The sequence below is a fragment of the Dasypus novemcinctus genome, chromosome 8 (assembly GCF_030445035.2).
Source record: "Dasypus novemcinctus isolate mDasNov1 chromosome 8, mDasNov1.1.hap2, whole genome shotgun sequence".
Taxonomy (NCBI): Eukaryota; Metazoa; Chordata; class Mammalia; order Cingulata; family Dasypodidae; genus Dasypus; species Dasypus novemcinctus.
The window spans coordinates 77,087,695-77,111,381 of NC_080680.1; the positions used below are offsets into that span (position 1 = coordinate 77,087,695).

The following is a 23,687-nucleotide window of genomic DNA, read 5'->3' on the forward strand; positions in this document are numbered from 1 at the left end:
GGAATTTATAATAAAGAATACTGCATTTTTATTATTTTTAAAAATTGTGTTCTACATATCCTCTATACCAATAAAATTTTTAATGACCTTATTTACATATATATGCATACTTTTCCCCCCAGAGAGCTGGCTGTTAAACATTTAGCAGCATATGCATATTATACACATATGTACAATAATTTGTTATAGGCCTCCCGAAATTACTAATAGCAATTACCTTTGGGAAAAGGGATTCAAGAAAGGGAGAAAAATAGAAATACTTTTCATTTACTGCCTCTCTCTCTCTCTACATACATATATTTTATATACATATAATATATATGTATATACACACTTTTTTTTCCCTTTTTTTAAGGATGTCAAAAGGGGCTATCTGGACAAGTAGAATTATAGTCATTTTTATTTTCTTTATATAGAATAATATATAAATTACAGTTTTGAAATATCACTAAAACACTTTTCTGTATTGTTTAACCTCCATAAATTTACTAAAAGTTTTAAAAATGCTATTATCAACTCTTTCTATGAGATGCATCTTTTAAAAGTCCTCCAATTTTTATTTCTTCCAAATAGGAAATGGTATAAGCAGAAGAATCTTTCCACAGTACTAAAAAGTTCTAACACCTATAATATCTTCTTAAACCCAGGACAATTCCCTGAGCACTACCAAGCTTAGGTATACTAGGAGTGTGTGTTTGTGTGTGTGTGTGGGGGTGTCATTCTAGTCACCAGGATTCAGCAGCTTCTGCCTCTGGAATCACCACCTACCTTCAAATCTCCGAGTGAGATCTTGCTCAGTTTCATCAAATCCTGCTGCTTGGACATTTCTGAAGAAATCTTTCAAGTAATCCAGACCATCTTTGATTTGTGCATCCTCACTGATAATAAGGGCATCATTATATTTCTGTTTAAAATGAAAGTTGAGTTTCAATGTTTCTAATGTCTAACACAATGTCTTCAGTTCAAATAGCTGTACTTAACAAGGAATTAATTTTGAGAATGAACTTTTCTCAGATCTATTTCAACTTTTACTTTTCTAAGATAAGTGGTCCCTAAGGAATCTGTAAAAATTCCTTTTAACCAAATATGTGGTTAAAAAAAAAATCAATTACCTAGAATCATTAATTGGCTGTGTTCACTTTGCTATATATAAGTTGGAAAAAAAAGAGAAAATACCTGAAAAAAAACATGTCAGAGATTTAAAAAACAAAAGCAAAAGCAAATCAACTTCCATATGCCCTGATTCAGATATTCAATTTAATCTCTCATATATCCAAAGCCATCATTCTAAACATCTGTTTAGAATGGTGTTGACATCTACACCAAAGATTTAATTAAGCTAATTAAAATTAAATTAAGTAAAATGCTGACTGAATACATTTTTAAAATATTTTCAGTGGTAAGATAAGCAGAGGTGATGGTTATGTTCATGTTTTTTGTTTCTCAATTTCTGGTTTACCAGGAACTAGCCATATAGTCTGGATATCTGAGCATTTGGATTTAAAAACAAAACAAGACAAAAACAACCACACCCTTTAGCATATGGCAATGGAACCCACTTAACTCAACTTTAAAGAGGTCTGTCATTGGTCACAAATCCAGATTAATAATGTTTTCTTATCATCACCCAATTTTTTCCAACCCTGTCAATTCTGGGATCGGTGGAAGCATGGCTCAGAATCTCAGCCTTTGTTTCAGTTCTGTTGCCTCCAATGTTAAGCATCAGAATGTAAAATAGGTGCTGAATGTGGCAACTTTTGGAGTTTGCTTCATAAGAACCTCCTAGATAGGATCCTAAGTGAGTTCTTGGGACAGGATGAAAAATTGATTTCTCTCAGCTCCTACAGTGACGCTCCCAATAGATGCTATGACCAAAATATGCCTTTCAAAAGACAGAACATACCCGCAGATGTGAAGTATACAAAAACAGGGCTTTACAAATCTTGCTTTCTTTTTCTTTGTCTGGCATGTGAAACACTGCGCATGCTTTCTGAATTGCAATAATCCACTGTTCATACTTCTGTGTTCCAAATGTCCTATTTTGAATTTGAGATAAGTTTTCTGGGAAAAAAAATAAAGTTTTTTACTATGCCATATGATCAGTAATGTAAAACTGCAAAAACGCCTCACCTTTTAATTTTGCTCTCACTCTCTGTAAACCAGATATTCCTCCTGAAATATTCTAATCTTTCAGCAGTATATCTGAATGGATGTATGACTACTTAATGAAAACTTCTTATGTAACTAGAATCAAACAAAGAGCTTTATTTTAATGATTCATTTAATTTTCAGAGCTCCCATGAGGTAGATATTACATTTGATAGATGAGGAAACTGAAGCTCAGAAAATTTAATTCATTTGCCCAACATTGCACAGCTAGTTTGTGGAGGAATGACAGGTCTTCAAATCCAGGTTTGCCAATGCCCAAGTTCTACTGTATCTACAGACTGACAATCAAAGCAGCCTAAAGGCAAAACAATGGATAGGAAAAAAAACCTTTGACATTAAAAATAAAGAAACAATGAATAAAAATAATAGGCCTCAAGAGCTTCATCAGAGGAGGGTACAAAAAAGCAGGAAAGCAGAACTCAGCACAGCCTATTCTGCTTGGTGCAGGGTCAAGCATAGACGAGGTGCTCAAAAGGCACGTGATGAACACTTCTGAGTGCATGCATCTCCTAAGGTAAGCCTCATGCCTGCTTCATACCTTGAGCACCTGCTGTGGCCCAGGCTCTATGTGGGCCACTGGGGAGATAAGGATGAGGAAGACACAGCCCTGTGCTTAAGTGGCTTAGTCTATAAGCTACTCTAGTATCAGTTCTCCAGAATTCCTTGAGAAGACGACAGTACAATAAAATTCACAGACAAGAGCTAGGTTTCTGGATTAAGCATCCCCTTCTACCCATTCATTTTTAATAAGAGAAGCAAGGAAGCAGCACTGGAATGCTTCTTGCCCAGCCTCAGCTACAAACAAGGTGGTCAGCAGGAAATCAGATGAACTAGCAAATTACTTTCTGAATTTGGGGAAGTGTTGCTATAGGGTGAGCAAATTGGAAAAGTGCAACTGATGGGATTTGGACTGGCAAAAAAGTTGAAGCAGGGAATTAGACATAGGAGTAATAAGGGAAAATCCAACAGAAATTCATGTGACTCCATCATCACATCTCCATCCCTGTGCTTCTTCCCCAGACCACATCCTCTCTCCTGGATAATATGACTGACTCCTAATTGGTCTTCCTGCCTCTCCTCCTGCTCCCTCCATTTCATTCTCACCTGGCAGTGGGAGGGACTTTTTTTTTTAATATTTATTATTATTTTATTTATTTATTTCTCTCCTCTTCCCCACCCCCCCCCAAGTTGTCTGCTCTCTGATGTCTATTTGCTGTGTGTTCTTCTGTGTCCGCTTGTATTCTTGTCAGTGGCACCCGGAATCTGTGTCTTATTTTGTTGCGTCATCTTGCTGCATCAGCTCTCCATGTGTGCAGTGCCATTCCTGGGCAGGCTGCACTTTTTTCACACTAGGCACCTCTCCTTATGGGCACAATCCTTGTGCGTGGGGCTCCCCTAGACACAGGACACCCCTGCATGGCACAGCACTCTTTGTACACATCTGCACTGTGCGTGGGCCAGATCACCACATGGGTCAGGAGGTCCTGGGTTTGAACCTTGGACCTCCCAAGTGGTAGGCAGACACCCTATCCATTGGGCAAAATCCACTTCTGGGAGGGACTTTTTAAAATAGTAGATGTGAGACTAAGCTACTCACTGTTTAAAAGCCTGCAGTGGGGAAGCGGACTTGGCCCAGTGGTTAGGGCATCCATCTACCACATGGGAGGCCTGTGGTTCAAACCCCGGGCCTCCTTGACCCGTGTGGAGCTGGCCCATGTGCAGTGCTGATGCGCGCAAGGAGTGCCCTGCCACACAGGGGTGCACCCCGTAAGGAGAGCCGCCCAGTGCGAAAGGAAGTTCAGCCTGCCCAAGAATGGCACCGCACACACAGAGAGCTGACACAACAAGATGACACAACAAAAAGAAACAGATTCCTGTACCGCTGACAACAACAGAAGCGGACAAAGAAGAACACGCAGCAGGTAGACAACTTGAACAGACAACTTGGGGGCAGGGGAAGGGGAGAGAAATAAAATAAATAAATAAATCTTTAGAAAAAATTTTTTAAAAAGCCTGCAGGGGATTCCTCCAGTCAAACTCCTGCCACGGCTCACAGAGCCTCTGTGATCTAGCCTCTGACTGCTTCTGATTCCATCTCTAGCACTCCCCCTATTAGATTTTACAGAATTAGCAGACGTCCCCATACTCTCTCTAATCTCTGGCCTTTGCACATGCTGTTTCCTCTGTCTGAAACATTTCATATCACCACCATCAACCCATCCTCCCATCCCCACCACTTTATTATTATTACTTATCTAATTTTTTGCTTCACCATTACACTGGAAATGCCACAAGGGCAGGAGGTATATCTTAGGATTCACACTATATTCCCATCACTTAGCACATTGCCTAGCACTGAATGAATGAATGAATGAATGAATGAACATGTTCAAGGAACTGCTAAATCAAAGGATTCGAGTAGGGAAATAGTAGAAGGTAAAATTGGAAAAATAAATAGGACAATTGTTGTGGGCTTAGACTATCATATTAAAGAGCTTAGAGATTATCCTCAAAGCAGGGTTTTAAGCAGGACATTGACATGATAAAACTGGTAGACAATGGCGGGTTGAATAGAAGAGAGACTGGAGGGGGACAAACCAGCTAGAAGGCTATTAGAATAGGACTTAATTAAGCTATAAAAGGAAATAAAAAAGCAAAGTAAGTGTGAAAGAAAGAAAGATACCATGAACTGCCTCACAAACATCACAAATTCAAGGTCAACAAAACTCGAAACTCATCTTGTAACTGCCAAGCTGCTTCTAGTCCTGGAACTAGTACCTACCACCCACTGACACAGACACAGGTGCCCAAGCCAGAAGCCTGGAGGTAGGTCACCTCTCAAACACTCCCACCCAAATTCAGTTAGCCATGAAACCTCTACACTTCCTGTTGGAATGACATTGCACATCCCTCCTCCCCTCTCCAACCCACCTCCACTGTCTGTTTGGCCTTCTTTATTAACTGGTAAATGCTAGTTTAAAATAGTCAGTTGCTTCCCATTGCTTTTTTTTTTTTTTTTAATATTTTTTGTCTTTATTTTTTTAATGTTACATTCAAAAAATATTGAGGTCCCCATATACCCCCCACCCCCCTCACCCCACTCCTCCCCCCATATCGACAACCTCCTCAATCATCATGAGACATTCATTGCATTTAGTGAATACATCTCTGAGCACTGCTGCACCTCATGGTCAATGGTCCACACCATAGCCCACACTCTCCCACAGTCCACCCAGTGGGCCATGGGAGGACATACAATATCCGATAACTGTCCCTGCAGCACCACCCAGGACAACTCCAAGTCCCGAAAACATCCCCACATCACATCTCTTCCTCCCACTCCCACTCCCTACCCCCAGCAGCCACCATGGCCACTCTCTCCACACCAATGCCACATTTTCTTCGATTACTAATCACAATAATTCATGAATAGAATATCAGTAAGTCCACTCTAATCCATACTCTATTCCTCCATCCTGTGGACCTTAGAATGGTTGTGTCCTTTTAGGATAAACTTCAAACTCAGCTTGGCCAAACCAGACCCTTCACTGTCTGCCCATTGCCTCTCCCTTTAGACTCACTCCCTACCCCAACTCACATATTGGAATTATGAGATGCTTGCAGTTTTCTAAAACCCTTCATGTTCTCTATTCCCTTTGTACCTGATGCCCTTTAGGTCTTACATAGGTTACTCTCCTTCTTAATTTCACTGACTTCTCCAGGATCTGTCTGGGGCATCGCCTCTGCCCAGGAAGCCTTCTCTATTACCCAGTTCAGGTAATCCAAGTTCCCATGTACTCCCATGGCACCCAGTGTATAACTCTGCCCTGTCACGTGGGAACCATTCACATCTGATTCTCATCTACTTGACTGTGAGTTCCCTGAGGACAGAGACTGTGTCCTTAATCTTGGTGCTTCCATTATCCAGCTCAGCACAACAAATATTTGGTGAATGAATGAATGAATAAAAGGAGGACAGAACTTGGTGACTAAATGAGGGGGAATACAAAGAAAAAAGACTCAACAGCTCCCCCTAGGCTTGAATCTGGGCACAGTGTGTAGCAGTTTGATATTGCTTGAGAATTCCAAAAATAGATATTGGATTATGTTTGACTGAGGTTTCACTTTTACTTGATTAAATTATAATTAGGGCTTTGATTGGGCCATGTAAGTAGGGTGTTGAATCCCCAACCCTTTGTGGTGGGGACTCACAGATAAAAGAAATGGCAAAGGATAGAGTTGGGAGTTTTTGAGCTGGACCCAAGGAAGTAGAAGAACACAGAGAAATAGAGATGGACGCTTAAACACGGCAAAAGTCCTGGGGAGAGAGACAGAGCCATTTGCCTGATAAGTCTACAGCTGGCTTTGTGGAGGGAGGCAAAGCCTAGAGAGCCTCATAGTCTACAGCTGACCTATGGAGAAAACAGAGGAGCTGAGCCCAGAGAGAAATGAGCCCCGGGAAGAGAGGAACCCAGGAAGCCTGAACGCTGGCAGCCACTGGCAGCCATCTTGCTCCAACACGTGGCAATAGACTTTGGTGAGGGAAGAAGTAACTTACATTTTATGGCCTGGTAACTGTAAGCTTCTACCCCAGCAAATTTCTGGTATTTTGCATCAGCACCCCCTTTGGCTGACTAATACACGGGGGAATGGTGGCTCCATTCACAAAAATAGGCAGTCAGCATTAAGAGCCAATTTGGAAGGTCAAGAAAGTGATGAACTGATTTAAATAGGGTATTTTTGAGGTATAGGCACCCAGGTGGGATTTACTTTGGATTTTAAAAAAAAGCAGGAGAGAATAAAAGAGGACTTTCGAGGCTCAAGAACAAGCTGAAAAGCTTATCATCAAGAAAGTCAACCTCTGGATATGGTAGTGATATTGTCCAAATTGGGGAGAATTAAAAAAGACACACACACAGCAAACATTATAAGGCTATTCCCAAGTGGAAAGGATGAAAAATTTAGAGATTTTTCTTACCGAGAGTTACAGTACCAAGTTCTTCAAAGATACTCTCTGCCAGATTCTCTATCTCTTTCATCAGCTGAGATATGATACATTTAAATTTGCTGTTAGTCCGTGCTTCCACTTTCCTGAAAACTAGAGCCAATCAAAGGAAACTGAGTACTTTTTGGGAAGGAAAGATCATAGTCCAAAGTAGCTGCGCCTTTGTCATTTCCCTGTAACCTTCACTGGCAGGTGGTCTAAATGAGGTAACAAATGCTCCAAAACCTTACAACAGCTCCCTGTCATTTCCTGCTCTGAGTTTAACATTTCTGTCTCATTGGGCTGGGTGTAACTTTTCACTCTGGCTTTCCTTACCTCAACACAGCCTCTGCACTGGCAAGGCCAGTTTCCATCTGTCTCAGCAAACGCCACACTCTTTAGGCCTGTCTCTGTTCTCTGGCTTGCCCACCCAACCCCCAGGGGCTAGAATCACACAGATTCCAGCACTCGTTATTTGTTGCTATCATGTGCCACATCCTGGTGACAGGAAGTGGTAAAGAACACAGTCCCTGCTCCAGAGAGATGTGTCCTTGAAGGAGAAAGATATAGATCCAGGAAACCACAGCACGGTGACTTAAGAGAAGAAAGTGCAAGGCGACATGGGGCCCACGGGAGGGAGTATCATTCTTGGGGGAGTGTTGTGGAATCAATAGGGAAAGAAAAGGAGAGGAGAAAGCAGGAGAAATATTGTAGGAAGGACAGCATGGACAACAGCTTGGAGGAAAAGCTCATGATATGCTGGAAGCACCCAGAAGAACACAACATGGTTGGGCTTACAGGAAGTGGGAGGAGATGAAGAGGGAGGAATGGACCGCACTATAAAGAAATTCCCATGTGATACTGAAAAAAAAACTAGATTGGGTAGCTTCTGTCAACTCCTTACAGGCAGCCTCAGAAAGGAACATAACAGTCTCCCTCCCTATTTCATGTACGTTTGTTCTTACACTCATAAGGTCAAGTGCTCCTCAGAGAGCAAGGATGAAGTCATATATCTCTTCTCTACCCCTTTCTCCCATAAAGGGTTACTAGAAGGTTGGTATTCAATTGCTGGCCGATCTTGTGAAAAATCAAATTCTGATCTTTTAAGGAAAGATGTGCTGAACTCATATAATTTCACTTCAACCAAAATTATCAGACATATATTCAAATAATGCATGAACACCCTGCATCCTCCTCAGGTAGGGAACACAGAGAACATCTGAGCTGGACCCGTAAGCATCCTTATGTTTTCTCATCACCTCCTTCCCATCGCTAGTACATTTATAAGAGTTTATGGAACCAAAGAGCAAGAATGTTGATTTCTAAAGCTCACTCCTGAGATTATCCACTACATGCAAGAAGAGTTCAGTTGGGGAGAAATGCTGGAAATGTGATTATATCCCAAGGTTAGGATTAAGTATTTTCTACTAAACATAAAGGGGTAAACACTCAGTGTTCACCTAAATATCATCTAAATGGCTCTGAGGTAGGGTGAGCAGTGGGTAACAAAGTCCCAAAGGGCTTGCTACTGGATCACACCTACATTTCTGGGGCTTATAAACAATTTGCTCCAGTTCCTCCAAGTTGTCTTTTACTGTTGCTATCACTGATGTGTCGAGAGAAGCACAGAGTTTGCAGATATAGTCCATGGCTTCGCATTTGTTATTGGCATTCCCAATGCCAACCGAGGCAGTCAGTCCAATGATCTGTAAGGAACAACCCAAATGGTTAATATGTGGGAAACAGTATGACATTTCCAAAACTCCTCATGTAACTCTTTCCTACTGGAGAAGTTTTTCTGTAACTTCAGATAAAGAGCTGGAATTATTTTTTTCTGACATTCTCTATGACACTTCCAAACAGAAGGTCCCCATTAGGTAAAGCACCAAACAAAGGCAGAAGTATCAACTCATCAACAGAACACTATGCAGCATAGAAACCAAGGCAAGAAACTCTTTAAGGCAGGACTTCTGTCTTTTTCACCCCTGGATGCCCACGCCTAGAACAACACACTAGAAAGGTCCAGGACTGAAAGCGGACACTTCCATTCCAATCTCAGCCATGCCTCACTGGCTGTGTGTCCCTGGACAAGAATCTTCAGCTCTCTGTAAAGATGGGAAACACTAATTTAAAATGGTAGCTATGTGGACTCAGTAAATAATTCAGTTTAATGATCATTTAGTAAATGTTCATTTCTTACTCCAATATCCACTCAATAAATATTGAATAACTAACTTGCCAGCAAGGAATCTAGTTAACTACCAATGTTATTCTAGAAGAAAAAAATGTAAGAAACAGTTGTGACTGAGGAGACTTTTTTTTTTTTTTTTGGTCTGTGTGCACTTGTATTTCCCAATAGGGTAATTATTAGGGCTGGATAACTTTACACAAATCTGCAAAGTGGAGTTACAATGAATTCTTAATTTCCAATTTCATTTGAGCTCTCAGTCATCTCTCTCCTTTCAAATCCTCTCCACCCTCCCCAAGCTTTCTCCTCCAGTCCTATCTTTGTTATTCTCAGCAAAAGACAGACCTCCCTTCTATGTTCAAGAGAAAAGAGAGATTATAAGCCAGCGATTCACTTCTTGCCCCCCCACTGAGGAATTCCTATTTGTCCTGATTCTTATCACCACCTGCCCCCTGATGACAGGGGTTTTCTATCTTCTCTTCCATTCTAATCCCATCACTTGCCTCCTTACCCTAGACCTTCTGGTTTCTCCTGGCATCCTACTCTATCAATCAATTCCTCTCTCTTTCCCATCTCACTATTCCCTGCCTCACAGGGAGGGTGGAGAGGGTCTGAAATGAGAGATATTCCAGCAATACCAAAGGGCCTCGTGTTCTTGAGCATACCATGCTCTTTCATATCTCCATGTCTCTGCACACATAGCACTCCTTGTTGAATCCCTTCCACCTAGCCACATGGTAAACTCCTGTTAGATTTTATCTAGCCTAACTTCTATTAGGCTAGATAAATTACTTCCATAGCAGACTTTGAAGCTTTTCACTTATATTCCAACTGTACCTTATACCCATCTCCATAGCACGCCATCATGATATATCATGACATAATTCTTATCTGTCTGGCTCCCCACAAGACTTAAGGGTTTTAAGTCTCTTAAGCATAGTACATGGTACATGGAGGCACTTCATATATATCTGTTACACAAATAAATGACTCAATCAAAATTAACCAATGAATTGTACAATATAGACTTAGGACCTGAAAAGGATATCCTCAAAGTGGCCATACGAGTAAGTAGAGGGGAAGGGGACTTGGCCCAGTGGTTAGGGCATCCGTCTACCACATGGGAGGCTCGCGTTTCAAACCCCGGGCCTCCCTGACCCGTGTGGAGCTGGCCCATGCACAGTGCTGATGCGCGCAAGGAGTGCCCTGCCACGCAGGGTTGTCCTCAGCATAGGGGAGCCCCACGTGCAAGGAGTGTACCCCGTAAGGAGAGCCGCCCAGCGCAAAAGAAAGAACAGCCTGCCCAGGAATGGCGCCGCACACACGGAGAGCTGACACAACAAGATGACACAGCAAAAAGAAACACAGATTCCTGTGCTGCTAACAACAACAGAAGCGGACAAAGAAGACGACGCAGCAAATAGACACAGAGAACAGACAACAGGCAGAGGGGAAGGGGAGAGAAATTAAATAAATAAATCTTTTTAAAAAAAAAAAGAGTAAGTAGAGAGGATTTCAAAAGATTATGCTCTTCTAAGGAATCCATATCACTTTGTAGATACCTGGGGCAGTGGGCCTGAAGATCCTCCAAGTTTCTGATCTAGATAATTAAACATGATCATATTATATGGGTGGTGTTTACTGGTGTTGTGGCATTCATCGAATATCATCAAAGTGAAGACAGAGAGTGATGGAATAATCCCATTTTTAAGATTGTTCACAAGAATCTGTGGAGTCAAAATGATGATGTCATTGTTCGCAACAATCTCTTCCACTGGGTAACTCTCAGATGTGGCCCCAGAAATCCCTGCAACTCTGTACCTGGAAAAAGACAGGAATTTCTTATCACTATCCATAGGTGAAAGAGAGAACTGCAAAGTATGAAACACTAGGTCAGAACATTAATTGATAAAGTTCTCCCTAACTCCAAAAGAAGCATATCTGGACACAAGTTTAAGTGCTTAGCACAAAGTCTGACACAAGGTAAGTGATCAATAAATGCAATCAGGCTTAGCACAAAGCCTAACACAATATATGCAAGCATATATTAACTCTTTCAGGCCACTAAGAAAAAAGAAAGTAATAAAGAAAAGAGTAATATTAAACAAATTATAAAATCATTAAAGTTAAATGTGCCATTTAAATGTCAAATTTATCTCTTAGGAAGCCATTTACCTGCCCTATAAGAGCTAACCAGAGAGTTTGGAATTTCTAGTGTATCTGACAAAAAAGACTTGAATCCATGAAGAAATTACATATATTTTACAAACAAGTGGAATCTAGTATGAAATTTTTGTCTTAAAAAAAAACATGGCTTTTCAAAAGCAAAACAAAACAAAAAACACATCAGTTACTTAAAGCTAGAGAAGAAGTTGGGCCAACCATTATACCTACCCACATCTTTCAAAATGTTTTGAGAACACAGACTTCTGCTGTTCATAAACTGGGATTTGAATCGCAAAAAAGACCACCTTCCCTTTTTGTCCAAAATTTTTAAGATGATGTTCACATATAAGAAGTGAAACAAAGGTTTTTCCACAACCTTTTAAAAGAAAAAGAAAAAAGAAAATATGCAACTAATATTACACTAAAAGATTTCTATAGAAAGGAATTTATTTTAGGATCCTCTAAAATCACTGGGCTAACTAACAAACTGATAACATGGAGATGAACAAAAATGCAGAATTCATACTATGATAAAAAATTATCAGGCTATTTCCTGGGTAACATGTACATTCAAATAGCCAAGGCCCAAAAACAGCATTTTTCTTACCCTACCTCTGTCCATTAAAATATCTTGAGACAATATTAATAGGATAGTTTTCTCAAAAGACAAATGGAACAAGGGAAAAACTGAAACTTGACTATTTTTTCCATGTACTCAATAAAAGGAAAAAAGAGACGCTAATAGAGAAACAAATCATACAAGTAATAGTGACTGGCTTACCAGTAGGCGCACATATTATTGTGTTTTTTCCTTTCATAGCAGGCAAAGCAAGCTCTAGTTGGTAATCTCTTGGCTTCAAGGGGTTGTACAAGTTAATATGAGGCACTTCTGTAATACAAAAGGAATAAGATTACCAAACAGCTACTGATCTGAGAATTCACAGCAATAACTATACCCCTTTCAACCTGAATTCTGAGTCTGGCAAGAAGGGTAGCATTTAAGGAGTTTAGAACCCTTGTCTCCTGTTAACCATTTCAGCTTCTTCACTGATGTGAAGTACTGAATTCTCCCTTAATGACAGATGATGGATGGCAAAAAAGGAAAACTCACAAATAATTATTTCTTAAACAATCAGACACTTGCTAGGGAGGAACTAAGGCCAAAATGCCTTAAGTTAGGGCAAAGCCAATAGCCACAGATAAACAGAAATGCTATACTGGACAAAACAACAACAAATCCCCCAAAGAACTTTGAAGAGAACCAAACTGTTAGTATTGGATTCCCAAAGCAATCTTATTAAAAAGCAACGATGATTTGCCATTCTTCTGGCACTCACTTGGTATTTTCTTCAAAACCAGAATTTTTAGAAAGCAACCAGAAGCTTTATCTCACAAACAAATAAGCATATAGAATGTTAAGGGCTACAAAAAATCTTGGAAGTCATCCTGTGAGCCCAGCCTACCCATTTTAAAGGAAAGGAGAATCTCTGAAAGACTATGAGTTAACCAAGGATTTTTAAGTGTCAGAGAAAATTTCAAAGCAACTTATAGTCATGGATTTTATTCTAGAAAAACAAAAATTTTGGTTGCAGAAGTAATCAATCAGTAAATTTTCTTCTTACATTGTTAACCCAATCTTACCTTTTTTTCTTCTAACACTACTCATCATTCATCTTAATTTTCTTTCTGATGACCTTTTATAAATAATTTTTTATTATGCCTCATTCTGCAACTTCCTGGTCTCCTCAAGCCAGTCATGAAAACATTCTTTAAGAAACATAAGGTAGGCTTTGTACAGCCACAGCTAACTTTAACAGAGACTTTGTGTGAATTAGTAAAAGGAGCTCCTCTTGGAGGACACGGCCCCTCTGTGCACAGTTTAGCAAACAGCTCAGGCTGGATTTCAGCCCCACACCCTCAGCCAGGCACATCTGTGCAGTGCACAAACTTCATCAACTTATAATGGCAGTGGTAGAATCTTAAAAGAAAAGTGAACAAGTGACTCACAAGTAGTAGAAGTATTTCTTTAGAAAGCAGGGCTGATTTGGGATTTTAAAGCAGCTTAGTTTCTGGCAGGACTCTCATTGCATTTTCAATATGGACATGCTCCTACTTTCTTAGTGATAAAAGAACAGAAAGAAGAAACAGACAAAAGCTATGGAAAGGAGACAATTGCATTTCTAATTACAAAAAAAAAATCTATTTTCTTTTCTTTTCTCAATTTTCCTTAAAATCCTCTTCACAAGGCTAAGACTTTTGGCACTGTAAAACATGGCCCCACATAAAAGAGCTGAACAGCAGCATTACAGAAAAGAACAATGGCGATACCTGAAGGTGGACATGAATTCTGACTAAGATTCTGGTATTCTGGTTCTTCCTGGTAGGAATATACGTAGGAAGTTTCCATTTCATCCATCTCAGTATCTTTAACTTCAACATCATTTTCACCTTTATGAGACCAAAAACATTTCAGAATCTCAACATGATCTGATTATAGTTTGTTTATTTGTTTGTTTTTTAGGAGGTACCAGGCTTTGAACCTGGGGCCTTGTATATGGGAAGCAGGTGCCCAACCAATGAGCTACACCTGCTCCCTAATTATAGTTTTGATGGTGAACCATTTTGAGTTTGAAATCTCAATTTGGAACCTGAATTCCAAAGGTCACTTAGCATTTTATTACTCAAAGTGTGGAACATGGGCCAGTAGCTTCAAGGGCTTGTTAGAAATGCAGAATCTTGAGGCCCTACTGAATGAGAACATGCATTTTGACAATACTCCCCAGGGATTCATATGTACATTAAACAACAGCAGCATTGGTGAGGCAGATGTTCACGACTTCCATTTCTGATTGTCCCCTGACCCAAGAAATCACATGTGTATTTATACAGAAAATTTCCAGAATGACTGGTGATCTAAAGAAGCCAAGGTAAGGCTAAGACTAGACACTCAGCTGGATAACAAACTCAGTCTTTAAAGCAATGCTCTGAGAAGATCTTAGCCCCAGAAAACCAAATGATTGCTCAGATACTTAAATCACAGCTGATATTTCTTTTTTTTTTAAAGATTTATTTATTTTTTTATTTATTTAATTTCCCCCCCTCCCCTGGTTGTCTGTTCTTGGTGTCTATTTGCTGCCTCTTGTTTCTTTGTCCGCTTCTGTTGTCGTCAGCGGCACGGGAAGTGTGGGCGGCACCATTCCTGGGCAGGCTGCACTTTCTTTTCACGCTGGGCGGCTTTCCTCACGGGCGCACTCCTTGCGCGTGGGGCTCCCCCACGCGGGGGACACCCTTGTGTGGCACGGCACTCCCTGCGCGCATCAGCACTGCGCATGGCCAGCTCCACACGGGTCAAGGAGGCCCGGGGTTTGAACCTCGGACCTCCCATATGGTAGACGGACGCCCTAACCACTGGGCCAAGTCCGTTTCCCTGATATTTCTTTTTTTCACTCCTGGTCTGGTTTCGTTCCAAATGGGCTCCAGGTGAGAAAACTAGGCAAGGTCTGTCTTGATTCTATTTCAAAAAAGGAGGGAGTCTGGGAGTTTGAACCTTTTAACTCTAGAATTCTCAAGCTATCTCTCTGGTAATCTAAACCAGACTGGAAGCTCAGACCCTGTCTTCCCCAAATTCTCTGGGCCAGCTGGGCTAATTCTGGATGAGCGGTTTACCCTGGTCCATTTTTAGGGGTTATATACAACCAAATGAAATCTGTAGACAAGTAGCCACTTGTCTCCGAGAGCTCAACTTCATGCTGTTCCTTGACTGAAGATATAGCCACGTATACCTGAAGGGGAAACTGACTCTGACAGTGAGTGGAAAATAGGTAGAAAGGGGGAAAGTCCTACATAGAATGAGGGGCAAAGCAGAGTGTGTTTTCAGACCTTCTCACTTCCCTTTTCAGCATTTTTTTTGGAATATCTTACCCTTCTCTATAGTCCAGATTTCACTGAGCTGACACTCTTCTTTCTCCAAAGCAAGTTTCAGAATTTTGGGCCAGTTCTCCTTGTCTGATCTGAGAAGACATTCAACCATTTTCTCTGCACCTGCCATCATCCCCTTGTTGGAACAAACCTAGGCAAGGCAACTGCAGTTTGTTGATCAATCATTTCAAAAGTGTTCCTTTATGAGCTTTACTAAAATAATATAAATTCAAGTACTATCTTATTTAAAACTCATTACTATGTTCAATGAATCTTACTCATAACTATTATTGCACCTTTTGACACAGTATTTATTTATTTATTTATTTTTAAAGATTTATTTTATTTATTTCTCTCCCCTTCTCCCCCACACTTGTCTGCTCTCTGTGTCCATTTGCTGTGTGTTCTTCTGTGTCCACTTGCATTCTTATCAGACAGCACCAGGAATCTATGTCTCTTTTTGTTGCATCACCTTGCTGCGTCAGCTCTCCATGCTGACACAGTATTTATAGATACCGTTTCCTTCACCCTTGTCCTCTACACTTGGTATCACTATGTCAAGCCAATCTCCCCACTCACTCTCTCTGAGCTCTTATATCTATCAATCAATAGCAATACTAAGAAACAATTAAACCATCTAACAATCATTCACATTATGGGTATACTGGCATAAAGAAATGTTTGGAAGGATATAACAGAATATTAACAAATGCTTTTTTCTGGTTAGGGGATTTAGCATGACTTTTATTACAATTATCATTATAAGCATAATAATTAAAATGTATTAAGCACTTACTATTATATGCCAGGAGTGTCTGAGTGCTTTACATGTACTATCTCATTTAATTCCTATAAAATATCATATTAATACAGATTGCTATTCCCATTTTATACATGAAAAAACAGAGGCTTAGAAAGACTAAGTAGGGAAGCAGTTGTGGCTCAATTGATAGAGCGTCCGCCTATCATATGGACGGTCCAGGGTTCAAATCCAGGGCCTCCGGACCCATGCGGTGAGTTGGCCCACATGCAGTGCTGCCGCACACAAGGAGTTCCATGCCACGCAGGGGTGTCCCCCGCGTAGGGGTGCTCCACACACAAGGAGTGCGCCCCACAAGGAGAGCCGCCCTGCACAAAAAAAACGCAGCCTGCCCAGGAGTGGCGCTGCATACATGGAGAGCTGATGCAGCAAGGTGACACAACAACAAAAAAAAGCAACACAGTTTCCCAGTGCCACATGACAAGAATGCAAGCGGACACAGAAGAACACACAGTGAATGGCCACGGAGTACAGACAACAGGGAGGAAGGGGAGAGAAATAAATAAAATAATAAAATCTTAAAAAAAAGAAAGAGAGGCTAAGTAACTTGCCCAAAATCATACCATTGGTAAGTGGTTGAGCTAGGTTTCTAACAAAATTTACCAGTGTCCAGAGTTTAACACGTAACTACCAGAGTCTACAGTCTAAATATTGCTTTTTTCTTTCTATTTGCTTAAATATTCATTTTTATTTAAATTGGCATAAAACGTTTTTCACAAAAGTAATACAGTGATTTTATTGAAAAAAGGGAAAATCTGAAAATATTGTGACATAAAAATTAATTAGTTCAGAGTCAGAGTAGATAGGCAGATCTCAACTCTCTCCCAAAAATAATGGAGAAAGGACCAAAAGCTGTACAAGGGACCTGCTTTTTGGATCAGCAGACCAGAACAGTGCTGCACAATTCCAAGGAGGGTGAGGGACGAAGAGAAGAACCTGAAATAACAAAGATGAGTTACTAAACTCTAGCAGCAGCCAAGGAAGGGCTCCAATTCCCCACCCTCAAGACATTAAACCTGAATAAAACCCCTGGCTCACTATAGCCAACTGAGAGGGGAACAGGAGGCTTCCTCCTTATCAGCTTCTACAAGGGAGGAGTAAGGGCGAGTCAGAGGGCTTCTCTCCAGTGAATTTGGTCAGCAGAGCTGAATCTCAGTTCTGACCAGACGAGAAACACCAGAAAGCAGAGGTTGAAAGAAATACCTCCATAGAAAGGTTCGCCAATGAGAGCCATCTGATGGTTGGCCAGGAAATTGCAAGGAGAAAAACTGCTTTTAGGTCTCTGTTTAGTACCACTCTTGGAAGAAAATGAGCACCCCATTAGTAAGTCCCTGTCCCAATTTTGAAAACTGAAGCTGGAAAATTTTAAAGACTTAAACTAAGTTTAACCAAATATCAAAGAAGACCTGTGGGGGGGGAAAGCACTAGGCAACAGAGACAAAGTAACCATCAAAGTAAATTCACCAACATATTTGGATGCCTAGACATCAGAAAAAATTAAAAGCTATACTAGGAATCAGGAAGAGATGGCCCAGGCAAAGAACAAACCAAAATATCCTGACAAGATATGGGATTTAAGACAACTAATCAATGATAATCACACAAATTTCCTAAATCAATTCAAAGAATTGAAGGAAAATATGACTAAAGAGTTAAAGGATATTAAGAGGACACTGAGTAGCATAAAGAACAATTTGGTAGCCTGCAAAGAAAAGTAGCAGAACTTATGGGAATGAAAGACACAATGGATGAGATTAAAAATACATTAGAGGGGAGTAGATGTAGCTCAGTAGATGAGCATCTGCTTCCCATACGAGGTCCTGGGTTCAATCCCCAGTACTTCCTAAAAAAACACAAAAAACTTCAGAGGCACAAAACAGAAGACTTTAACTGTTTGACTACAGAATTAGTGATTTCAAGAATAGAACATCCAAACTGGAAAAGACAGGAGAACAGAAAGAGAAGAGAATGGAAAAAATGGAACAGGGTCACAGGAAATTGAATGACAATGTGAATAACACAAACATATGCAATACTGGTATCCCAGAAGAAGAGAATGGGAAAGGGGGCGAAAGAATATTTGAGGAAATAATGTAATGGCTGAAAACTTCCCAACCCTTATGAAAGGCATAAATACTAATACCCAAATATTAATATTAATGCACCCCAAACACAATACATCTGAACAGACCTATTCCGAGACACCTACTATTCAGAATGACAAAAATCAGAGATAAAGAGAGGATTCTGAAAGCAGCAAGAGAAAAGCAAAGCATCATATATCAGGGAGCCTCAATAAGATTAAAGGCCAACCTCTCATCAGAAACAAGGGCAGTGAGAAGAAAGGGGTATGAAATATTTAAAGTACTGAAAGAAAAAAACTTCCAGCCAAGAATTCTGTATCCAGCAAAACTGCCCTTCAAAAGTGAGAGTAAGTTTAAAGTCCTCACAGACAAACAAAAACTGAGGGAGTGTGTGACCAAAAGACAAGAATTACAAGAGATACTAAAAGGAGTGCTGCAGCCTAAAAGAAAAAAACAAGGGCGAGAGATTTGGAGAAGAGTGGAGAAATGAAGTTTATTAAGAAGGGTGAATTAAAGGGTAAGAAGACAGGAAATAGTAAGATAAGACATAGGAAAGCCAAAGGACACAATGGACAAAATAAGGAATGCCTTTTTGGTAATAACATTGAATGTTAATGGTTTGAAGTCCCCTGTCAAAAGACATAAACTGATACAATGGATAAAAGAAAAATATGAGCCATCTATATGCTGTCTATAAGAGACTCAAGTGACATAAGGACACAAAAATGTTGAAAGTGAAAAGCTAGAAAAAGATATTCCACAAAAATAATAACCAAAAAAGAACTAGAGTAATGATACTAATATCGGACCAAATTTTAAATGCAAAACCATTATAAGGGATGAAGAAGGTCACTGTATATTAATAAAAGGGGAAACTCACCAAGAAGAAATAACTATAATAAAAATATATAACAGGGTGGGTTGGGGTGAGAAATACTTTGGTTAGTAGTAATATTTTGACAATGCTCTTTAATCATTAGTTAAAAATGTTTAACAACAATGCAAGGTAGTGGTGGTAGGGTGAGGCACAAGAGTCCTGTATAATGTTACATATGTTTGTTTTGTAAGTTCACAACTATTACTATACATTTATTGTTTACGTATGTTTATGTATGAGAAGTATACTTCAATAAATTTTTTTTTTAATTTATGCATCTAACCTGAGTGCCCCAAGATATGTGAGGCACACACTGGCAAAACTGAAGGGAAAACAGATGTCTCTACAATAAAAGCTGGAGACCTCAACACACCACTATCAGTATTGGACAACACATTTGGACAGGGGATAAAGAAAGAAACAAAGAGCTTGAATAATATGATAAATGAACTAGAACTAACAGACATTTATAGAGCATTATACCCCAAAACAGAAGTATACACATTCTTTTCAAGCACTCATGGATGCTTTTCCAGGACAGACTCTTGGATCATAAGACAGGCCTCAACAAATTTTAAAAAGATTAAATTATACAAAACATGTTATTTTATCATAACAGAATGAAGCTGGAAAATAATAATGGATGATAAAAGGGAAAATTCAGAAATACATGGAGATTAAACAACACTCTCTTAAATAATCAGTGGGGGGTCAAAGATACTGCAAGAGAATTCTGTAAATATCTAGATACAAAAGAAAATAAGAATACAATATATCAAAACCAATGGGACACCACAAAGGTAGTGCTGAGAGGGGAATGTATAGCCCTCAATGCTTACATTAAAAAAAGAAGAGTTAAAATGGTAGATCTAACTGCACACCTGGAGGAACTAGAAAAAGAACAATAAATTAATCCCAAACCAAGGTGAAGGAAAGAGATACTAAATATCAGAGCAGACTTAAATATAAAAACTTCAAAAGAAAATGTAGGAAAATATCTTCAAAGTCTTGTGATAGGAGATAGTTTCTTAAACCTTTCCAAGAAGAAAATGTAGGAAAACATCTTCAAGGTCTTGTGGTAGGAGATAGTTTCTTAATTCTTATACCCAAAGGAAATTCAGAAGAAAAAAGCAATAGAGAAAATCAACAAAACCAAAAGTTGGTTCTTTGAAAAGATTAACAAAATCAACAAACACTTAGGACAGACTAACAAAGAAAAAAAGACAGAAGATACAAATAAACAAAATCAGAAATGAGAGGGGGTGCATTATCACTGACCACACAGAAATAAGACAGATCATAAAAGGATACTATGAACAACTGTACACCAAAAAACTAGACAATGTAGATGAGATGGACAATTCCTAGAAACACACAACCTACAATAACCCTGCAAGAAATAGAAGACCTCAAAAAACCAATCACAAGTAAAGAAATTGAAACAGTTATAAATAACCTCCCAAAGGAGCAAATATGGCTCAACTGGCTGAGCTCCCACCTCCCACATTGGAGGTCCTGGTTCAGTTCCCAGTGCCTCTTGAAAAAAAAAAACAAAAACAAACAAGCAAAACAAATGGAAAAACCAACTCAGGGAAGCCAATGTGGCTCACTGGTTGAGCACCAGCTTCCCACATACAAGGTCCCAGGTTCAGTTCCAGGTACCAAAAAAAAAAAAAAATTCCCCAAAATGAAAGGCCCAGGACCAGATGGCTTTACAGGTGTACTCTACCAATCATTCAAAGACAATCTAATACCAACCTTGCTCAAGTTCTTCTAAAAACTTGAACAGGAAAGAATGCTACCAAACTCATTCTATGAAGCCAACATCATTCTAATACAAAAACCAGATAAAGATGCTACAAAAAAAGAAAATTACAGACCCACATCTCTAATGAATATAGATGCAAAAATCCTCAAGAAAATACTTGCAAACCAAATCTCAAAGTACATTAAAAGAATTATACACCACAAGCAAGTGAATTTCATCCCAGGTATGCATGAGTTTTTCAACACAAGGAAATCAATTAGTGTGTAATAAACTACATTAATAAATGGAAGGAAAAAATTCACATGATTCTCTCAATTGATGCAGAATATGCATTAGACAAAATATAGCATCCTCTCTTGATAAAAACACTCCAAAAGATAAGAATAGAGTGAAGCTTTCTCAATATGATAAAGTGCATATATGAAAAACTTACAGCTAGCATTGTACTCAATGGCAAAAAAAGAGAAAGCTTTCCCTCTGAGATAAGGAACAAGACAAGGATGCACACTGTAGCAGTTTGGCATTGTTTATGAATTCCAAAAATAGTTATTGGATTATGTTTGTAAACTGGTCTGTCAGAAGTATCACTTTTAATTGATTAAATTATGATTAGGACTTTGATTGGGCCATGTCCCCATAGGGCATTATTGATTCCCTGTGGGTGGAGACTCACAGAGAAAAGACATGGCAAAGGACAGAGTTGGGAATTTTGAGCTGGAGCCTGGGAAGTAAGTACGCAGAGGAGCAGAGCAGCTGAGCCCAGAGAGAATCAAGTTCCAGGGAGAGAGGAACCCAGAAAGCCTGAACCCTGGCAGATGTTGGCAGCCATCTTGCTCCAACACATGTCAACAGACTTTGGTGAGGGAAGTAACTTATGCTTTTTGGCTTGGTAACTATACGCTTCTATGCCAAATAAATACCCTTTATAACAGATTTCTGGTATTTTGCCTCAACACCTCTTTGGCTGACTAATACACACATTGTCACCACTGTTATTCAACATTGTGCTATGGGAAATGGACTTTGGCCCAGTGGTTAGGGCGTCCGTCTACCACATGGGAGGTCCGCGGTTCAAGCCCCGGGCCTCCTTGACCTGGGTGGAGCTGGCCCATGCGCAGTGCTGATGCGCGCAAGGAGTGCCGTGCTACACAGGGGTGTCCCCCGCGTAGGGGAGCCCCACGCGCAAGGAGTGCACCCATAAGGAGAGCCGCCCAGCACGAAGGAGGGAGCAGCCTGCAGAGGAATCGCGCCGCCCACACTTCCCGTGCCGCTGAAGACAACAGAAGCGGACAAAGAAACCAGACGCAGCAAAAGACACAGAAAACAGAAAACTGGGGGAGGGGAATTAAATAAAAATAAATCTTAAAAAAAAAAACAAAAAACAAAAAACATTGTGCTAGAAGTTCTAGCTAGAGCAATTAGGCTAGATAAAGAAATAAAAGACACCCAAATAGGAAAGGAAGATGTAAAACCTTCACCAATTGCTGATATGATCCTATATCTAAAAAATCCTGAAAATTCCACAACAAAGCTACTAGAGGGGAGCAGGTATAGCTCAGCGGTTGAGTACCTGCTTCATATGTATGAGGTCCCTGGTACCTCCTAAAAAAAAAAGCCACTAGAACTAATAGACAAGTTTAGCGAAGTGGCAGCATACAAGAGTAATACCCAAAAATCAATAGTGTTTCTATATACTGATGAGCAATCTGAGGAAGAAATCAGAAAAAAATCCATTTATAATAGCAACTAAAACAATGAAATACTTAGGAATTAACTTAATCAAGGACATAAAGGACTTGTATTCAGAACACTATAAAACATGTCTAAAAGAAACTGAAGAAAACTCAAATAAACGGAAGGACATTGTGTTCATGAACTGAAAGACTAAATATCATTAAGATGTCAATTCTAACCAAACTGATTTATGCATTCAATGCTATCCCAATAAAAATCCCAACAGCCCTTTTGCAGAAATGGAAAAGCCAATTATCAAATTTGGAAGGGTAAGGAGTCCTGAATAGCCAAAAATTTCTTTAAAAAGAACTAATTTGAAAGACACTCATTTCCTGACTTTAGAGCACATTACTTAGCTACAGTGGTTAAAAAAAAAAAAAAGAGCATGGTACTGGCATAAAGACAGACAGATGGAAGCAAATGCCAACTCAGAAATGACCCTTATATCTACAGTCAAGTGATTTTTGACAAAGCTGTCAAGCAATCCCAGTGAGGCCAGAACAATCGACTCAACAACTGGTACTGGGAGAACTGGATATCCATATCCAAAAGAAAGAAAGAGGACCCCTATCTCACACCTTATACAAAATTTAACTCAAATTGGATCAAGGACTTAAATATAAAACTCCAAGAAGAAAATGTAGGAAAATATCTTTGAGGTCTTGTGGTAGGAGATAGTTTCTTAAACCTTACACCCAAAGCACAAACAACAAAAGAAAAATTAGATAAATGGGATGGGAAGCAGAGTTGGCTGAAGCAGTTGAGTGTCCACCTCCCACACAGGTCCCAGGTTCAGTTTCTGATGCCTCCTAAAGAAGGCAAACAAACAACGAGCAGACAATGAGCAAAAACAATGAGAACAAGGAGCAAAAAAACTCAAGTAGGCAATGAGTAAAAATAATGAGCAGACAACGAACAAAAATAACAAGACAGTGAGCAGACAATGAGCAAAAAAAGAAAAACAAATGAGCAGGGAGCA

At 39.7% G+C, this 23,687-nt stretch overlaps 1 protein-coding gene across 2 annotated transcripts in view; it reads right to left on the bottom strand.

Moving 5' to 3' along the window:
* RIGI (RNA sensor RIG-I) overlaps positions 1-23,687 on the bottom strand; it is an 83,959-nt gene that overhangs the window by 30,701 nt on the left and 29,571 nt on the right. For both annotated transcript variants that reach the window (XM_012521126.4, XM_071216807.1), the window contains 9 exons: positions 15,429-15,576; positions 13,836-13,955; positions 12,289-12,396; positions 11,736-11,883; positions 10,904-11,162; positions 8,697-8,859; positions 7,148-7,267; positions 1,904-2,061; positions 769-904 (listed from right to left, as the gene is read on the bottom strand). In XM_012521126.4, the coding sequence (XP_012376580.2) occupies positions 769-904; positions 1,904-2,061; positions 7,148-7,267; positions 8,697-8,859; positions 10,904-11,162; positions 11,736-11,883; positions 12,289-12,396; positions 13,836-13,955; positions 15,429-15,576 (1,360 nt within the window). The remainder of the gene's footprint in view (positions 1-768; positions 905-1,903; positions 2,062-7,147; positions 7,268-8,696; positions 8,860-10,903; positions 11,163-11,735; positions 11,884-12,288; positions 12,397-13,835; positions 13,956-15,428; positions 15,577-23,687) is intronic.